Source organism: Varanus komodoensis, unplaced genomic scaffold, assembly GCF_004798865.1.
Source record: "Varanus komodoensis strain SLA01 unplaced genomic scaffold, ASM479886v1 scaffold2, whole genome shotgun sequence".
NCBI classification, from domain to species: Eukaryota; Metazoa; Chordata; class Lepidosauria; order Squamata; family Varanidae; genus Varanus; species Varanus komodoensis.
This window is the reverse complement of record NW_025335568.1, coordinates 18,783,280-18,801,145: the sequence shown is the minus strand read 5'-3', so window position 1 is coordinate 18,801,145 and position 17,866 is coordinate 18,783,280. Positions and strand designations below refer to the sequence as shown.

Sequence of the window (17,866 nt, the reverse complement as noted above, 5' to 3'; positions counted from 1 at the left end):
GTGATTCCTCTACTGAAAAAAAGCAAAGCAAGACATATGTTTGACAACCTCCACCCTTTGGCAAACTGCAGTTGCTTCTTTTTTAACCAAATGGGCACACACATTTGTTGCAGAAAAAAGGATGAACATATGATTCTACTGCAGCTGCAATGAATAAGGCCGGTGTGCCATCTCTGGATCTCCCTGGAATGCATGCTGAGGGTGCTGCACCCTAATGCTTGAACCTTCATTCTCAGAGTCAAACTACATGTTACACTGTGTAGCATCCAGGCCACCTGTCTGCTGCTTTAGTCAAGAGTTCAGAATTTTCACCACTGAATGGAAAGCTCACATTTTTAAGAGGAAGCATGTTAAAGCCCGAAGACTCTTTTTCCCACTGAATATGTTGCCACTTGAAGATATATTAGCTACAAGACAAAGATGGGGTCCTGTTCCATGAGGGCACTGAATGGGTTGTGATATGCAGCCTTGCAATCTGATTTTCTGGGTATGCTCCCCTATCCCCGTCTGCAGCTTCTGCTCATTCTTCTCTTTCACACTGCTCCTGCACTGGGAAAGCAGGACAGGCAGGGAGCCAGACATAGAAACATAGAAACAGAGCGAGTCAGAAGGGGCCTCCCGGGCCATCTAGTCTGACCTCCGGCACCAGCCAGCTCCGCTCACGACATGCCCACCATGTGGACGTCCAGCCTATCCTTGAACACCCGCACCGATGGGGCCTCAACGACCTCTCGTGGAAGCCCATTCCACACCCTTGGGGTCCTGACTGTCAGGAAGTGCTTCCTGGCATCCAAATGGAACCTTGGCTCCCTGAGCTTTGCTCTGTTGGAGCGCGTCCTGCCTTCCTCTGCAGGGGAGAACAGGTCTCTGCCCACTTCTGTGTTACATCCCCTCACATACCTGTATGTCGCCAACATATCCCCTCTGAGTCCCCTCTTCTCCAGGCTGAAGAGACCCAGACAAAAATCCTGGCGCTACTACAGTTCAGTGTCATTAGCTGGTGCTGTAGCAGTACTGAATACACGTGCATGTGTTTAGAACCAATTTTATGCCTTGCACAGGCAAACACATAATCGCAAGGGTAATAAATACATATAGGGTAATAATATAAATACATACAGACTTGGTTCACACATACCATTAAGCTGTGGTTTAACCAAGCTATAGGGTGTTGAATTCTAGTTTAATAGGTGAACACAGCCATACTCACAAAAACACCAACACCAACAAAGTTTTGTTAACCACAAACAACCCAGAAAGCAAACCCATGGTCAGATTGTGAACACTAGGTTGTTAAAACCATAGGATGTCATTGAACATGAATCCAAAACCATGGAGTTTCCATGAACTGTTTTAACAGGTTAGAAGAGATGAACAAAGAATGTTAAAAAAACACAAAACCTCACCTTCTCTACATGACAGTACTACAGTACTGCAAAGGGTGTGGAGTGCAAGGAGGGAGAAGGGAAAGGAGTCAACAATCAACCCAAGAACTAAGAAAAGAATGCACTCTTCGTTCAACATTGGCCAAACCCTGGACAGGACAACAAACCACAGGTTAAATAAACCATGAGGCAGTGTGAAATGGGAATCAGGCCACAGGAAAAGATGTTTCAAGTAATCCCAGTGCCGGTGTAAATAATCACCTACCCAAACTTTAGCAACACTGGAAAACAACCTATCAGCTCTTCAATCTATATAGCTCAGAACACTAAGTCTCCCTCAGTGACATCTTAGGATGCCAAGGAATCTTTTGATCCTGAGACCTTTTACATGCAAAGCAAATATAGTGTTACACTATTTCTCCTACATTTGAATTCTGATGTCTCCAATGCCTTTTAGGAGACAAAAAAGGACTGCCAAAGAATGAAACTTAAAGAGAATATACCAAATATTTCCTTTCATTTGTGTGTCTACCAGCTCCATAATCTTGGCATTAATTAATATTAATATTTAATTAATATCAAATAATATAATAGCATGATCATAAGGCAACAAGGTTGAGAAGTTTTTGTAGACTTACTGTGTTTAAATATTTTAAATAATCATAATTTAGATCACTTCTAGAAACTGTACTTGCATGCATTACATAATTCCAGCATAACATTAGCTCTGGAAGCACAACTTTAAACAGTATGCATATAAAAGAGATGTCATTGTAGACACAAGAATTAACAAAGGAGAAACAAATGACAAGAATTGTGATTTCCTTTTGATTATTGCACAGATAAAGTTTCAGGAGAAAGCAAACAAATATGAAGAGGCAGAACTTCTATCAACCAGTACAATATATTCAAATCACATACTTCCAGAGAGAGCTTGCAAGATAAAGACAGGCTTTTACACTACAATATTAAGATATTCCTTCAAAGGCAATGGATGAAAGCACAGAATTTAACAGATTGAATTTTAATGTGAAATGAAAAGAGAAACCATAATGCAGAGAATGGTTTTAGATACACGTGTACAAGACAATGCCAACATAAGATTGGCCTCCTCACCACCTCCAAATAATGTTAGAGAACAATTTTATATAAATTGTGGCTGCAGTGATATACACATTTGCCTGTCAGTCCCCTGAATTCAATGGGGCTCACTTCTGAGTAGAGATGCAGAAGATGACACTGTGTTATTTTCACATCTCAAATGAATTAATTAAGAAACAGCATGTGGTGTAGTTGCTCCAGCATTAGGTGGAAAGAAAGTAGCTTGCCAAAGGCAGAGAATGAGCACCTGTGATCCCCACATCTTATGCCGTCTGTCAGTTATAAGGTGCTTCTTGGAAGAAGGATGAAAAACACATTTAACAAGAGGAATTTGCAGCCACATGATACATTGTGCACACTTCTGTTTAGGTTTTAAAGCTAGCAATGCCTTCTATCAGGATATACATGCAATTCCCTGCCGCCACACCCTTCACATCCATTTGGCATTCTCTGGTTACTCAGCATGTTTAGTCCTCAATGCACTTCTTGTCCCCAAGGTTTTATTGCCTAAAGATTTTGTGTAGTTCTGCAAAACTGCAGGATTCCCCATGTATGTCACTGCCACCTTCTTATATCTCAGTGGCTGGTGGAACTCATCAGCTGAACTGACAACTGGGTGAAGGGGAATGCTTCTATGCTAGGGCCTTACCTCAAAAACTGTCACTCATATACAGAGTTATTCCTTAGGAAATAATTGCTTATAGATCAGCCATCAGATTTTCCTCACTATTTTTCTTGGCATGGAGCAAAGGCTGTATCAGCCTAGCAAGCAGATACATCTCTGCAAACACTGAGGTTCTGGCTGTCTCATGTTCATCACTGCTACTCCTGACAGTGCTAGCGTTTTTTGCAGTGGAATCTGTATTAAACAATCCTTTGTTTATTTACAAATGCCTCTCTCTCTCTCTCTCTCTCTCTCTCTCTCTCTCTCTCTCTCTCTCACACACACACACACACACACACACACACACACACAGAGAGAGAGAGAGAGAGAGAGAGAGAGAGAGAGAGAGAGAGAGAGAAGGAAAGCAGGGAAAGATGAAAAGCTACTGCAGTCCCCGCTTACCACTACAATATTACAGATGTTTAAATCAGGGACCATCCAAACTTTGCTTGTTGTACAAATCAAATGTAGTTCCTGAGAGGTTTCAGAAAGTAAACAAACATTTGCCAGCAGTCATAGCAGGGCAGGCATAATAGAAAATTGTCATTCAACCTCCCTCACCCTTCTAGCTATGGAGTTGCAAAGCAATTTGGAAGACACCAGCAGCACAAACAGCAGAGCGCAAACAATTACATATCAGAGTGAGGATGAAGTAGGAGGCCTGGAGAAGGAGAGCAAAGGAAAATTGTGGCACTGATAGTTGCTGATTAGGGGGTAAAAACCTATGAAAGCAGAACACTGATATGAATATTGGGGGAGGTAGAAGCAGTGGGGGGAGGTAGAAAAGTGGTTGAGTCCTTGAGTTGGTCATATGAAAATCTGGACCTCTCACTCATCCTCTATTTAATATGAGGCACCACAGCTGTAAAGAGAAAATTTCTTAAAATTGAATGGGTCATTTGCCTAGTTGGTTTATTACGAGCCACTTCCTGAAACAGTGCCATGATCTATTTTGGAACAAATTGGAATGAAGTGGCAGGAGCTTGTTTACCAGGAGATATTTGGAAGGAATATATTCTCAGGGTAATTGCTGGAGAACAGATGCTAAGCTCCAATGCAGGACAGTGCTAGGAGAGGAAAGAAGCTTTATATGTGGCCTGAAAGAAGAGACTGTTACAATCCTATGCAGTTTAGATGGAAAGAAGCTGGGTTGTAGGACTTTTTCTGCCTGAATTTGCACAGGGTTGTGATCTTGTGGATGCTTCCAGATAGATAGCAACCAGACAAAAAGTATTACTGAATTCATACTACAACACAGCAAATGAATTCAATATGGATTATAGGTTGTCTTTGAATTGCGGGTTATTGTGTATACCCAACCATGGTAACAAATCATGGCTGATGTGTGGAATAACCCATGTTTCACAACCCAAACAAACCATGGCTTCTCTCTGTGGGTTGTACTTGGTGAACAAGTTTGGTAGCTTGGCTAGGTTTATATGCATGGCTGGGTTCACACAATGCAACAACCCATGACTGAGCAACTATCCATAGTCAATACACACTCAATCCATGATCCAGCTTGATGTGTTAACCTGATCACAGCACAACCATTCCATCTTTCCCTCTTAACTCTTTCTTTTCTGTTAAGAAAGAAGCAGCAGTGGTAAAAGGATGGCTACAAATAGAACCTGTTATCACAGGGATACCCCTCACACACATAACAGTCTGTGTCTGAGACAGGGTAATGGGTTCAAGGGGGGAGAGAGAAGAAACCCTTGCAGATGCCATTCAGAACAGGGGGACAAAGATGTTCCCCAAAATCTACTTTAGCTTTGTAGTCTGGCAATTTAATTTGCCTGCAGTGCTGCAGCTCTCTCGAGTCTTCCTGCAAATCAAAGATGAGCTTGCTCCTTGCCTGTAGGTAAATGGGTACTGAAGGCTACTACTTTCACCACCCTAGAGATAACCAGGAAAGCAAAAGGACTGCTCCAGAATAGTGCTGTTCAAAGCACTTAAGTGCCTTTATTGCAACAGTATTCTGTGCCCAGAGAAAGTGTACGATACTATGCTGAAATTAGGGATGACAGAATGAAGACAAGAGTACTGTAACAAGGGATGGAACAATATGGGCGCCCAGCAGCAACAAAAAACAGGGCTTGCAGGGTTGAAGACAACAGTTGTTTTCTCTGTTCATTTCCTTGAAAACTGCTGATTTGCATTTCTTGCCAATTTTTTTTACACCCTTGGCTGTGGAAGGATGGAACTGGTATGCTCTCCTCCTCTCCACCTGAACCTCTGCAAATGTGATGTTTTATATTTTACGATGCAAATTTTGCAAGTATGCCTTGTCACAGACACATTGTCAGAATATACATGCACACTGTTCTGAATTATACCACTTGAAATATCTGAAGCCCTACAGAATTCTCTTGTTTGTTTTAAAAAGAGATAAAGGTAAAAATATGAGGACATCATCAGTAATCCAAATTTACCTCTTGGGTGAAATGAGTTATTCATGTAATATTTATACATTGTTTGGACTGCTCAAAAAGCTGTTTATCTGGAAGCTTATATTATAATTAGTTTATTTAGAAAAGTGCTCACAGGTGATTAGGCGGAACAACTAGTTTAATAATGAACCTCAGGGTATGTGTGTGTGTGTGTGTGTTTGTGTGTGTATGAGACAGGGAAGTAAATTCTCCTGAGCTGGCCAATCTCTTCCATCCAACCCAAGGATGGAAAAATCTTTTATACAGAAACGATTTAACATACAGAAAAACATGAGAAGATATCACAGAATGGGAAACAACACCAGCAGGGCTCAGTACCATACAGAAGGCGCAAAGAACAGCAAAAGAAGCAACTCTGATATTAAGGAAAGCAACAATGTACTATGCTTTGATCCTTAAATCCTTTTGGATGTACATTTGGTTTCTGAAACTATCACTTGTGAAGTTGTGAAAAAGTGTCTGGGATATCCATTTTCCTTGCATCTCCCCTCTCCACATGCTAACTTCGATGCAATATGCAGTTTGTTTTAAGCCCGTATGTGGTTTCTCCTTATGCCTGAATCAGGTAACGCTGGTTAAAAATAACCCAGGATCTCCAAGTGAAGCCAGCACATAAGAGGAGAGGTAGAAAGGAAGCACACACTGGCCCAATGAAATGTGTGTCCAAATTGGGCTACTGAGTTCTGTAATGGATATTCTTGCTTATACAGGCAGCGGGGGAAGCAGCTTATAAAGGACAGTGTATTCTAACCATGACCATCCCCTAACACAAAGCTAATTTACATGAGAAAGTTGCTCCATACATTTCAGTGGGAGAAACAAAGCTGTATTATCATTCTCTTGCACATGCATAACTGCTACATCCATTGAAATGAATGGGTTAGCTTATGATACTAGAAACTCCATGTGGACATAAAAATAAAACACATGGGGCTTTGAACTGGGACAACTATGCACCTCATCTAATGATATTTAACAATGTTACAATACTTTTTTTACTACAATGGGATACACTATTTTACTTATAATCAAAATAGCAGCTGTTCTTTTTTAATTCTTTTAACATTTTCTGTTTTATAAAAAAGTTATATTTAAAACAAAGGGTTTCTTTTAGCATTGTTGTTTACCATTCTCATTGCTATAGTTCATCAGCATGCCACAAAAGACAGTCAAGAGCTTCTCACTGGCTGGATCTGTTTTACTGCACAGTGACCTTAAATGGTCTATTACAATCTGTGCCCCACCTGCATGGTCAACTGCGTTTCTGCCCTCATCTGTAAAACAAAGAGTCAAGTTAAAAATAAAATTAAAGAGGCACTTAAGAGTTTGAAACATCACAATAATTATAAAGAGAAAGATGGTCTTGAATTAGTAGTGCTATTGTTATCACAGTATGGATGGGGAAAATGTATTTACAGGGATGCTTAAGGAGTTGGTTCCTATTTGCACCTTATATTAAGGAAACTTCCTGTAAGAAGATATTTGCTTATACAGGTAGGGAAAATCCCAGGGTCTGTAATCTCCGGAGGTCCCATTCCACCTATCCACCATATACAGCTCCTGTGCCTCCCTCTCTCAGCATGGATGCCAAAGGAAAAGGGAGGGGACCAGAGAAAAAAATATTCATTTACTGGCAAAACAAAGATAAATAGCAAGCCCTAGGCTTTCTCAGAGCCCCAAGTTCAAGTCAGCTTGGACAGATCCCGATTCATAACACAGGCATCACTGAGCAGCTCTGGTTCTTGGCATAGCAACTATATTTGAGGACCACAAATCATGCAAACAGATACCACCTAAGGAAAAAAAAAGAGTTAATAAACAAAGAGGGGCATGAAGTCTTCAAAGAAGCAAAGGCTTGAATTATCAGATAAAAATAATACACTAAAAATGCAATTTCCTTCCAAGAACCTTAAGGAGTTTTATAACCACCAGTTTGTTGAACCTGCATGACATTGTTATGGGAGGAAATGAAATTGCATTAAATTGCTTGAGATAAGTTTCATCATCAGGGAAAGATGATCTAACTTTCAATAATGGGCAACTGAAATACAAGGAATGCTTAAAGGTTCAATGGTCTGAACTTAACATAGTTTAGAATGAAAACCTGGTATGAGTTTTCACTGTACAGGCAAACCAGAGTTTACTTTAAAACTGACTGCCATTTGCTGTAATCTTTTACCTGCTTACCTAACCAGGATTTCAAGCTGGTTGCATTTCCATCCCACTTGCTCAGAAGATGAAGAAAATATTGCAGAGAATTCTGGAGGCAGAGCAATGATTATGATTTGTCTGCTTAGATGCCATGCCAAATCATAGCTAACATAAATACAACTTCCAAATTCACTCAAAACAATTATTTGATTATGATTTGCTAAATGACCGCAATTCATATGTTTTTCAATTTTTTTGGTTCAGACATCATACGGAGCCAGTAGTTAAGTTTTCTTATTAAGATAATGTTCTAGCAACACAGTAAGAAACAAAGAACATTGGGTATGCCTCAACTTACCTCAACAAGTAAGTGATCTATCACATTATTTCCAAGCTTAATTAATGGGCATACAGGAAACTAAATCATTAAACCTCTTCCCCCTGCCTTGCAGAAGCTCCTGTTAAAAATAGCTCTGGATTCATCAGGCAAAACAGGAAAGAACATGTTAAATACACCAGGGAATGGGACATGTGTTGGGTAGTTTTAACCATTTCCATGCATTCCCTGCAATGACTTTTATACATGTACGTTGTAGTGGTACGCTTGCAAACTCACTTTTGAACATTCAAAACATATATCCTTATCCTTCCTTCAAAAAATGAATTTTCTGTTTAGTATATGTAGTTTCCAAACCTCTTTCTCCCACTCTAAATACTGGTCATGAAATCTTAATATACTTCTCTCCTTTATCTAGAGCGAAAAGCCAGTGAATAGGTTCTCTCTAAACATTATCATGCTGGGAACAATAGATGGCAAAAGAAGGAGGGAACGGCAGAGGATGAGGTGGCTAGATGGAGTCACTGAAGCAGTTGGTGTGAGCTTGAGTGGACTCCGGGAGATGGTGGAGGACAGGAAGGCCTGGAGGAATGTTGTCCATGGGGTCGCGATGGGTCGGACACGACTTCGCGACTAACAACAACAAGAAACATTATCAAATTACACATAGGAGATGACAAAATATCAGAACATTTTATTGTGACATGTCAAGTTTTCCATATCAAATGCTACCCACAAATATTATAATGCAGTGGATCATGAAAAAATGAATAAGGATTCTGTCAAGTTTAGCTGTAGCAAATATTTCTGAGGGAATAGCTATTGAATCACTCATTCTATCCATCACATCATTATTCCTATCACTTCAGCAACCAAAAGTGGATTCACAAACTGCAGACTGTGATTTGACTCAAACAAAGACAAAAGGTTGTATCAATGTTATACTGCTGTCACTGTTCTGATGGCACAGGAATGGGCAACCTCTGCAGCTTGGGGTGCTTCACTGCCCCCACTGAACCCACCAGGAGAACCCACTGCCCTCACTAAATCAACCCTCATCCAATTTGCTAGAAGTCAAGTTTACAAATGAATTTGCAACTGCTGTAGCAAAAGATCACTGGAATTTTTGTCACCACAGCAAATTCAACTGGTGCTGCAGCAGGGACAGGCAGAAGATGAAAAATTGGCCATGCAGGCCATGAGTTGCACTTCCTGACACTGGTAGTTGCAAAACCATTAGCAAAATAGCTACTTAAGTTTTGACAACCCCTGGTATAGTGAAATTGTAATGAGGTGTGCAATGTCTTGTGGGATGTCCAATAGAAGGGCTTGTAAAATGTCTTAAACAAGCTGGGGGTCAGACTAGATGGCCCAGCAGACCCCTTCTAACTCACTCTGTTTCTATGTTTCTAAGTCTTGAGCTTGACACTAGTGTAAGAATGACCAAGAGGTTTCCACAGATAGTAAAAGCTTTCCCATAGCAGAATGCTATCACGTGGGACAACCTAACGTTGATCAAATCTCTCTTTCAGCAATTTTATTATGTTGCAAACTTTCAGAATGCACAGAATTTAATGCAATGAACAATGACCTTCCAAAGGATCTCTCTAATACATTGTTGCTTACTGTCCGAATATAGCTTAAGAGCTACATGGGATGCACAAATAAAACCAAAACTGGGTTGTACATTGTACATTCAACTGAATTTTGCTGCATTTCCGTCAGGATGTTTCGTCAAAATAACTTTCAGATAGGATTGCTGATATCTTATCTTGTGTACAAATCAATATTTCTTGCTTTGATAAAAGAAATTATAACAAGTTAACAGCAAGTATATAAAATAAAATCAAAGACTTGGGTTGGATCTTGGAGAGATCATATGAAAAGAAGGAGAGAAGAGGGGAGATTATTGCCAATTTCCTCTGGTCCCTGCCCATGCTATCCGCTACTTGCTTCCTGTATCCCACTCTGCCATTTGTGGGAGCCTAGAATGCTTCACACATGGATCTATGGATGAAGCCTAATTGACATGAACTGGGTAAGGCAAGACTGCCAGAGATTTCAAAGCTCCATGCTTATACCAGCATTGTACTTTTCAAAGGAACAAAGCACACTATGAATTCAGAAAGCCACATGTTGTTCACAAAATATTCCCCCCACCCCTTTTCTGATTCTACTGTACCAGAGCTGTGCATAAAATACAGCCACTAAATCCCAGATTCAGATTGTGCTACTTTCTCTTATTCCCTGCTTGACTGTTACCATGTCAAATCCAGCAGCAAAATCTCACACAAAACATCTCTAGTAGCTTGGAGGGGTATTTTTTAATAATTAAAAATGCAATTGTTTTAAAAAGCAAAAAAAGACAAACTATGTGCTGCTCTCTTGTAAACCTAATTAACAAACATCCATCACTGCTTCAGTTGGTATTGCTACAGTTCCCAATAAGTATTTTTTAAACAAACGAACGCAAAGTAGAGAGAACACACATGGTTTTCCCTAGTAGCTGCAGTCTTGGCTGCATGAATAAAGAAATGGCATACAGTGACAGGCAAGTGTATAACTGAATACATAACATTTTGCATAACTGAATGTTATTTTACAGATGCCTGTTAGGAACAGGAGCTGATCATAACTAAAATGCAACTTAATACCCTTATAACCTGTCATTTATTCTTTCAGTTCCCTAACCCTTCCTTTTTCCTTTATTTCTTAGAAACTCCACTTTTTAGACTTAACCCAAACATCTTCTTATTCATTAATAATCCTGTACATTTGCAGGAACTGCCAAAGTTTTCTTGGCCCCCAAGGGTGTATGTATGTACAAAGTGGGGAAAGCCCAAAATTACTTCTTATTTTTTCTTGTTTGAAGAATGGCAAATTATACCATTTTAAAAGTAGCCATTATGTGCTTAGCTTTACCCAATGCATTTCACAGAAATGAAGAATTAGGTAAACAAATATTTGCAAATATTTATAGCATACTATAGTTTGCTATATTGGTTAAGAGTGCAGGCCTGGGACTCAGACGATCTGGGTTCTAGTCCACACTCAGCAAAGGAGGCAACTGGATGACTATGGACCAGTCACAGACTCTCAGGGCAACCTACCACACAGGGTTGTTGTTGTGGAGATAAGACTGAAAGCAGCAGGATAATGATATAAGCTGCCCTGTGTTATTTACAAAAGAAAAGGGCAGGATATAAATCTAATCAAGAAATAAATAAGTGAAAATATGAATACTTCATTTTCTAAAGCTAAAATTAAAAAGAGACTCATTATTACAATATTTTTATTCAGTGTGGACTTCTCTGCATTACTGTGGAGGAATTTTGTAAAATTTATATTTCTCAGCAGGAGACAGGATGACAGTGGAACAAAAATTTCTCTTTAAATGTAGTTTTTTACCCCCACCCCCAGTTGTCAAGTTTTTCTATTCTTCCATATACCAAGAATACCTATTCTTTATAGGTAATCTTCTTTAGCCCCCACAAAGAAGTGCCATGAAGAACTATATATTCTAATAAAAACAGTAACCTATTTTCAGTCTTAAACAAGGATGCACTAAAAACCTCTACCAACTAAGTCTTAGACTCTAAGGATTCCATTATTCTGTTCCAGAATTTGAATTTTAAATTATACACTTGTGGTGAAGTCTCAGGACTGTTCCTCTTACCATAATTGTACATTTTGCAAGTTTACTCACTAGTTTAAAATCAGAATGCGAGGAAAACTGATATACATTCATAAAGGGTGTCCCTGCGGTTTCTGATTTTGCATACATAAGTAAAGATCTGTATAAAGGCATCTTTGCTTTTCAGGTTTAGACATAGGAGTACCTTTCAGCACCAAGTGATTTCATATCTTAATTATGACTCTACCCTCAAGAGATAATGTGAAATATACAAACTGACAGGTCATCCTGATGAGCTCATTCTGCCCACACTTTGGTACTTTACCATAAAATATTTGATTTCTGAGAGGATCAAAGGTAGCCTGTATTTCATAGGTGTTTCTGCTCACTTAAGCCAGGAACTAAACTCGCAGCAATCCACTGGATTTCTGCCTCTTTAGATGAAGGGTACCCAACCTTTATGGGAGAGGGGCACATTTGGAATTCTGTGAGAGTAATGAGTGCATTCTCACAAAAGGACCGCCATGAGAGGAGGAGCTGCCCATTCATAAAAAGACTGCCACAACTGGGTATGATTTGTCACAAAGTACTCCCCAGTAGACGACTTCAGCAAGATCCTAATAACCAGGAGCTTGAGTTCCCAAACACAAAACTACATAAAGATGGCACTGGAGGGCAGCACTTCACTGCAGCTTACTGGGCTGTTGTTTGGGGTTTTTTAAATAGTAACAAATCTTAAGAAATAAAATAAAAACCAGGAAGAGCAGAGAGCCTGGTAAGCATCAAGACTGGTTTGTGGCACATTGACACCTATGGATACAAAGTTGGAGACCCAGTCTTTGACATTGTGTAGCTTACAACCAGTTTTACAATTAAGAAGCATGGAAATCACATGGTATATACCTTAACATATCCAAAACTTTTAACAAGGATATGGGAAACTGCATGATATTGAGTCAGACCTTTCTGTAGCCTCATCATGTCTATTCTGCCTGAATTCCAATTTTTTGGAGGAATCCTTCCTTTGTAATCCATCCTTTGTTTACCTGGACTGTTTAAACCAGAGGTTCCAGGGCTTGAAACCTACGAAACATATGCTTTGTCACTAATCCATGAAGCTTCTCTTTATTTTCCAGAAACTTACGTAATACCCCACCCCCATTTTTAAGGGTGGCTTGCAAAGGAAAGAACCACACACAAAGAACAAGAAAATAAAAATGGCTCTGGTACCTTAGTGTCACTGATGAAATCCACTATTGTCTATGAAATGCATACTGCTTCAGAACAATCACTCTCCAGGTGTTACTGTGCTTTCCACTAAAGATGAACAGAGATATTTTGTGAAAAAGAAAAAAGTCTTTGTCCCTTATCTTAGTGGCCTTTCAAGCCCCTTTCTAGACCTGCCTTTTACACAGTTTAAAAGAGGGGAGGGGTCAAGACAGGACAGTAGAAGTAGTGAGGAAGGGCAGGGCTGAAGTCAGGAGGAAAAGTCCAGGTTGTTCTAAAGTAAAATGCTTTTCCAGGCAATGGGGCAGGGGTGCTGATACTTTCCTGGAGTGGAGACATTTTGAATGTTTCCACAGAAGGCTCTTATGATGCAACCACCCCCCCCAACCCACACACACACACAAAACTTTACAAGGGATCCAGATGACAACATCCTCCTTTTTTTAAAAGCAGCCTCACAATTGTTGGAAAGCAATTAATACATTTGCAGTTTACCCTTGTTTTTCAACCTTTTAGTCTGTCTTTTTATCACTCCACCCCCAAATCTGCTGCTGGGGAACTTGGATGGGAGGACGTTGTTGCCCCCAAGTCCTGTTTCCCAAGTCCCATGGGCATGTGTCTGGCCACTGAGTAAACAGAACACTGAACTGGACGGCCTCCTGGTGAAATCAGCATGGCTACTCCTTGAAGGAAGAAATGGCAGAACAGTTCCAAAATGGCATTGGATTATCATTGCTCGGATCCCCCTAGCAAGACATACCATTTACTATTTATAGCATTTGTATCTGCAGAATAACTAGCGTGGAAAGTCAGGCTGTGAGACAGGCTCCAAGGATCCAGTCTATGTGGTTCAGCACATTTTTCCCACTGTGGCTGACCAGTTGCTAGGATGAGCAATCAGTTTATGAAGGTGAGGACTGATTCTGTATGAGGGAGGTTCTATATGCCAGTTGGTACAGGAACACGAGATGCTGCCCTGTATGGAGTCAGACACCTAGACCATCTACCTCAGTATTTTCAGCAGCATCGCTTCCCGGGGTTTCAGGCAGAATTCTTTCCCAGCCCTACCAGGAAATGCCAGGAATGAGCACAGGACCTTCTGCATGCTCACAACGTGCTCTGTCACTGTGCCACAGCCCCTCCCTCAGCTTACTACCTCTGAATCGAAAGGTTCAGCATGGCCAACTACAGAGACATCTTCCATGCATCTTTCTAATTCCCTTTAAGTCCATCCAAGCAGGTGACCATGATGGCCGCTTATGCCAATAAATTTCTTTAATTAGGAATGGGAAAAAGAAGCCCTGACTTTTTCCTGCATACACAACATATCAGAGCATGTGCGTGCACACACACACCAGTTAAACCAAGGAAGGTGACATCAGGGAACACCTATTTGCTATGTCCCAGATGCATTTGAATGCAGTATCAATTATCTGTGTTTTGAGGTTGATATGACATTAGGTTTGACAACAATTCAACATTTCTAACAGAAAAATTCCTCAAGCAGATAAGAATCATCTTCATTTTTAAAACAACTTTAAGCACAATACAGTCTATTTGTGTAAGTGACCTGGGATTAACCTTTAAACAACACTGATGGACCTTGAACAAGAGCATGTTAAATATACACATCTGAGCTCTACGGTTTTCAACAATAAAATTCTTAGGTTGAATTCAGACTTGGTCATGCTTAGAGCAGATCCACTGAAATCAATTGACAAGTAAGACATGACCAACTTTCATCCATTTGGACCTAAATGAGGTATGACCAACTCTGGAACCAGCCCCTTCTAAATATTTTGCATTGTGACTAGCTATGTTATTACACTCAAAGGCATATGCTGCTCTTTGCCCTAACATTTCTGAAGCTGTGCACATTATGCTGCATCTCCCATCTTTGTTTCCATAGTAATGGACCTAGAACTGAGTCAGAGCTGAACATCTAGCCTGAGAACTGCTCTTTTGACATGACTTAAACAAGATCCTGAAGGCTGACCATGACTGCTCCCTTACATAGCGAGTGCAAGCAAGTAGAATGTATGTAGAGGCTAGTTTCAGATTCTTCATAAAAACATCTTATTCCTTTAAGCATTCTGTTGGACTTCTTCAGTTTCCCACATCTTTGCATGCATATCCCCCTTTAGATGTATTTGTTCCTGTTCAATTCTTTTTCTGTCTTTCTTTACAGTAACTTTCTGTAAGTGTGAATGGGAATGGGCAATGAGAAACCTGAGAGGTACCGTATCAGTTCTGAATGGTTCTTATAAGATAAACCTGTCACACTGGTAGTACCTTTCTCATCCACAGTTTAGGTCAACATAGATACGTACTTTTCCTAAAATACCAAATTTGGATTTGGAAATGCATGAAGAGTTCAATTATCCCACAAGCAGAATTTATGTAAGATGAAAAATTAAGACAAAAAAGTTAAAAAATAAAGTAAAACAGTAGGGAAGATGCAAAAAACAAACAAAAAAAAAAAACCACCCCTTCAGAAATCAGTGAGATGATGGCTGACATTTTATTAATAAGTAAACTGATTTTATTCCATTCAACTGAATCAGTATTCTTTGTATTATGAGATGTAAATCAAGTATACAAAGATTTTTACATAATAATTATTCAGTAAAACCAAAATAATGAACACCAGTTATTTCTGGATGAGATGTTTATTATTACTATGTATGTAATTCACAAGCAAATTTATGGGTAGACCAATCACTCAATCAATCAGTCGTACACTTGCAGCATGGCTGGCTGGAGCACGCTGGAAATTGGAGGTTTTTGTTTTTTAAAGGACACACAGGACTGCATCTTTAACAAAACAGTTCTAAACATTAAGGTGGAAATGGGGTGGTTAAACACAGTAATATATAACACTGTAAAGTTCCACATTCATAGTTAAAATACCAGTTTCCTATTTGCAAATGTAGGATATAGAATGAAATATGTATAGAATAAAAATACATCCTTACCTTTACACAGAGAAGCTGTAACTCTTAAACAGTAGAATTTTTATCTTGCTATTAACCAAAATATTTAGACTTGTAAATGGTGGGATTCGCAGACAAAATGTGGCGCCCATAATAGTTGTGAAAATCATTTATCTACAACAATCTCAAAACTACAGTGTCACTTGAGCAGCAACCATCTAAGAACACAGAACTTGCCATACAGCGTCAGACCACGGGTCCATCTAGCCAAGTTTTCTTGACACAAACTGGCTGTGAATATGCAGGATATCAGGATGGTGTTCCTTCTGCCCTGCCTGGAAATGCTGAGGACTGAACATGTGAACTACTGCATGCCTTCTACAACTATTTTTTTCACAAAAAATCTGGGTGGTTTCCTGTCTGCACTGTTAATGTATGCAGCACCAACATGATATTAAAGGCAGTTAAGTATAAACCATACCGGATCAAGCTCTTTCATGCTTTCTTGCTAATCTAACTTCTCTGGAACAAAGCTGGACTGTATACAAAGCAGACACCGAAACCAATATTAGAACAAGCTGATGCAGGGTATAACAGTGCCACTAAACCGATTCATCTTTAATACTAAAAGAGTAATCCTATGGTCACCTAGGCAACATCTCAAGGGCCACAGGACATTTCAGAATATCCCCTCTAAGGCCACAGACAAAGAGAGGCTCTGACTGATTCTTCAGAGGGAAACCCTATTCTGATATTAGAAGCTTCACCCATAGCTATGATGGTTGGCTTGTGCTGGCTGGAGGAAGTTAAGTGGGAGGTGAAGCATCCATAGGTGAAAGAAAAAACAGGTGGCAATGGGTGAGAAATACTTACATACACTCTAATCATGCCTTAATCTTCTCCTGGATGAGGGAGATGGCTAGAACTGGGATGACTTAGGATCCCTCATATCCTGGGTTGCTCCCTGTCTGCCCACTGCAATGCACTCAGAATGCCCAGCTTCCCCTCTCTACCAGGACAAATTCCATCCTCACAGTTCATGGAGTGGGGCCCCAGCAAACCCCATTCAGCTTCATTACTTGGTTTGGTGAGAAACACCATAGCTCCTGTTAACCCTATTAATATTATCTACAGCAACAACATTAGACAAGCCTCCAATTTTTTTAATAGCATTTGTTTCTCTTTGTCCACGAAACCCCATAGTATTGCCAAGGATCTGTCTGCTTCCATCAAAATAAAGAGAGAGAGAGAGACTTTTGACAGCCTGTCATACAAGTTAGGCTTAATTGTGACAGCATCCACAGATGTCTCACAGAAATCAGCACTGCTGACAACGAAACAAGAAAGAAAAATGAACAACAAGAATCAGGTTTAAAAATAAAAATAAAACACTGATTTTTGAGCACTTACGGCTGTCATAGCATATGTTGCCCAAGGCACGTCCTGTTTGAAGAAGCACTTCCTGATCTTTGCAGTTTAAGAGTTGTACCAGCGGTGGGATCAAGCCAGCATCCACACATGGATTCCGCATAAATTCTACAAGCAAAAGAAAGGGGTTTAATTAAAGGCTAGTTGCTGTGAATTGATTGTTTCTTGTTAACAGAGCCATTTGTCCTCCAGCAGAGAGGCTTTCTGTTCCAAATACACATATACCAGAAGCATTGCAGCTGCATCTCTGCATGAGAAGTAATTTATGTATGGAACAAAAACTCTCTGGTTCCAATGAAGATATAAAGAAAAAGGGCTAGGAATTATGAGCATATTCAAAATTTTGTGAATTCATCTGGGAAGTAGTGAAGGCATTTTAAATAACATTTTTTGATAAATTAAACACTGAGAATATTTTGGGGGAAGCAACTCTTGTGCTGTCCTTCATGCATTAAAGAAAAACTAAACAATCCAATGAAAAAAATAAGGTTTAAAGCTGCTAAAATCCTGCATAAACAAACAAACTACAAGTTGATACAGGTTATGCATCTTT

General features: G+C 39.8%; 1 protein-coding gene across 6 annotated transcripts in view; it reads right to left on the bottom strand.

Moving 5' to 3' along the window:
* RAP1GDS1 (Rap1 GTPase-GDP dissociation stimulator 1) overlaps positions 1-17,866 on the bottom strand; it is a 62,446-nt gene that overhangs the window by 24,406 nt on the left and 20,174 nt on the right. For 3 of the 6 annotated variants that reach the window (XM_044428822.1, XM_044428826.1, XM_044428823.1), the window contains 2 exons: positions 17,296-17,421; positions 6,731-6,877 (listed from right to left, as the gene is read on the bottom strand). In XM_044428822.1, the coding sequence (XP_044284757.1) occupies positions 6,731-6,877; positions 17,296-17,421 (273 nt within the window). The remainder of the gene's footprint in view (positions 1-6,730; positions 6,878-17,295; positions 17,422-17,866) is intronic. The other 3 variants (XM_044428827.1, XM_044428825.1, XM_044428824.1) reach the window with 2 other exon arrangements.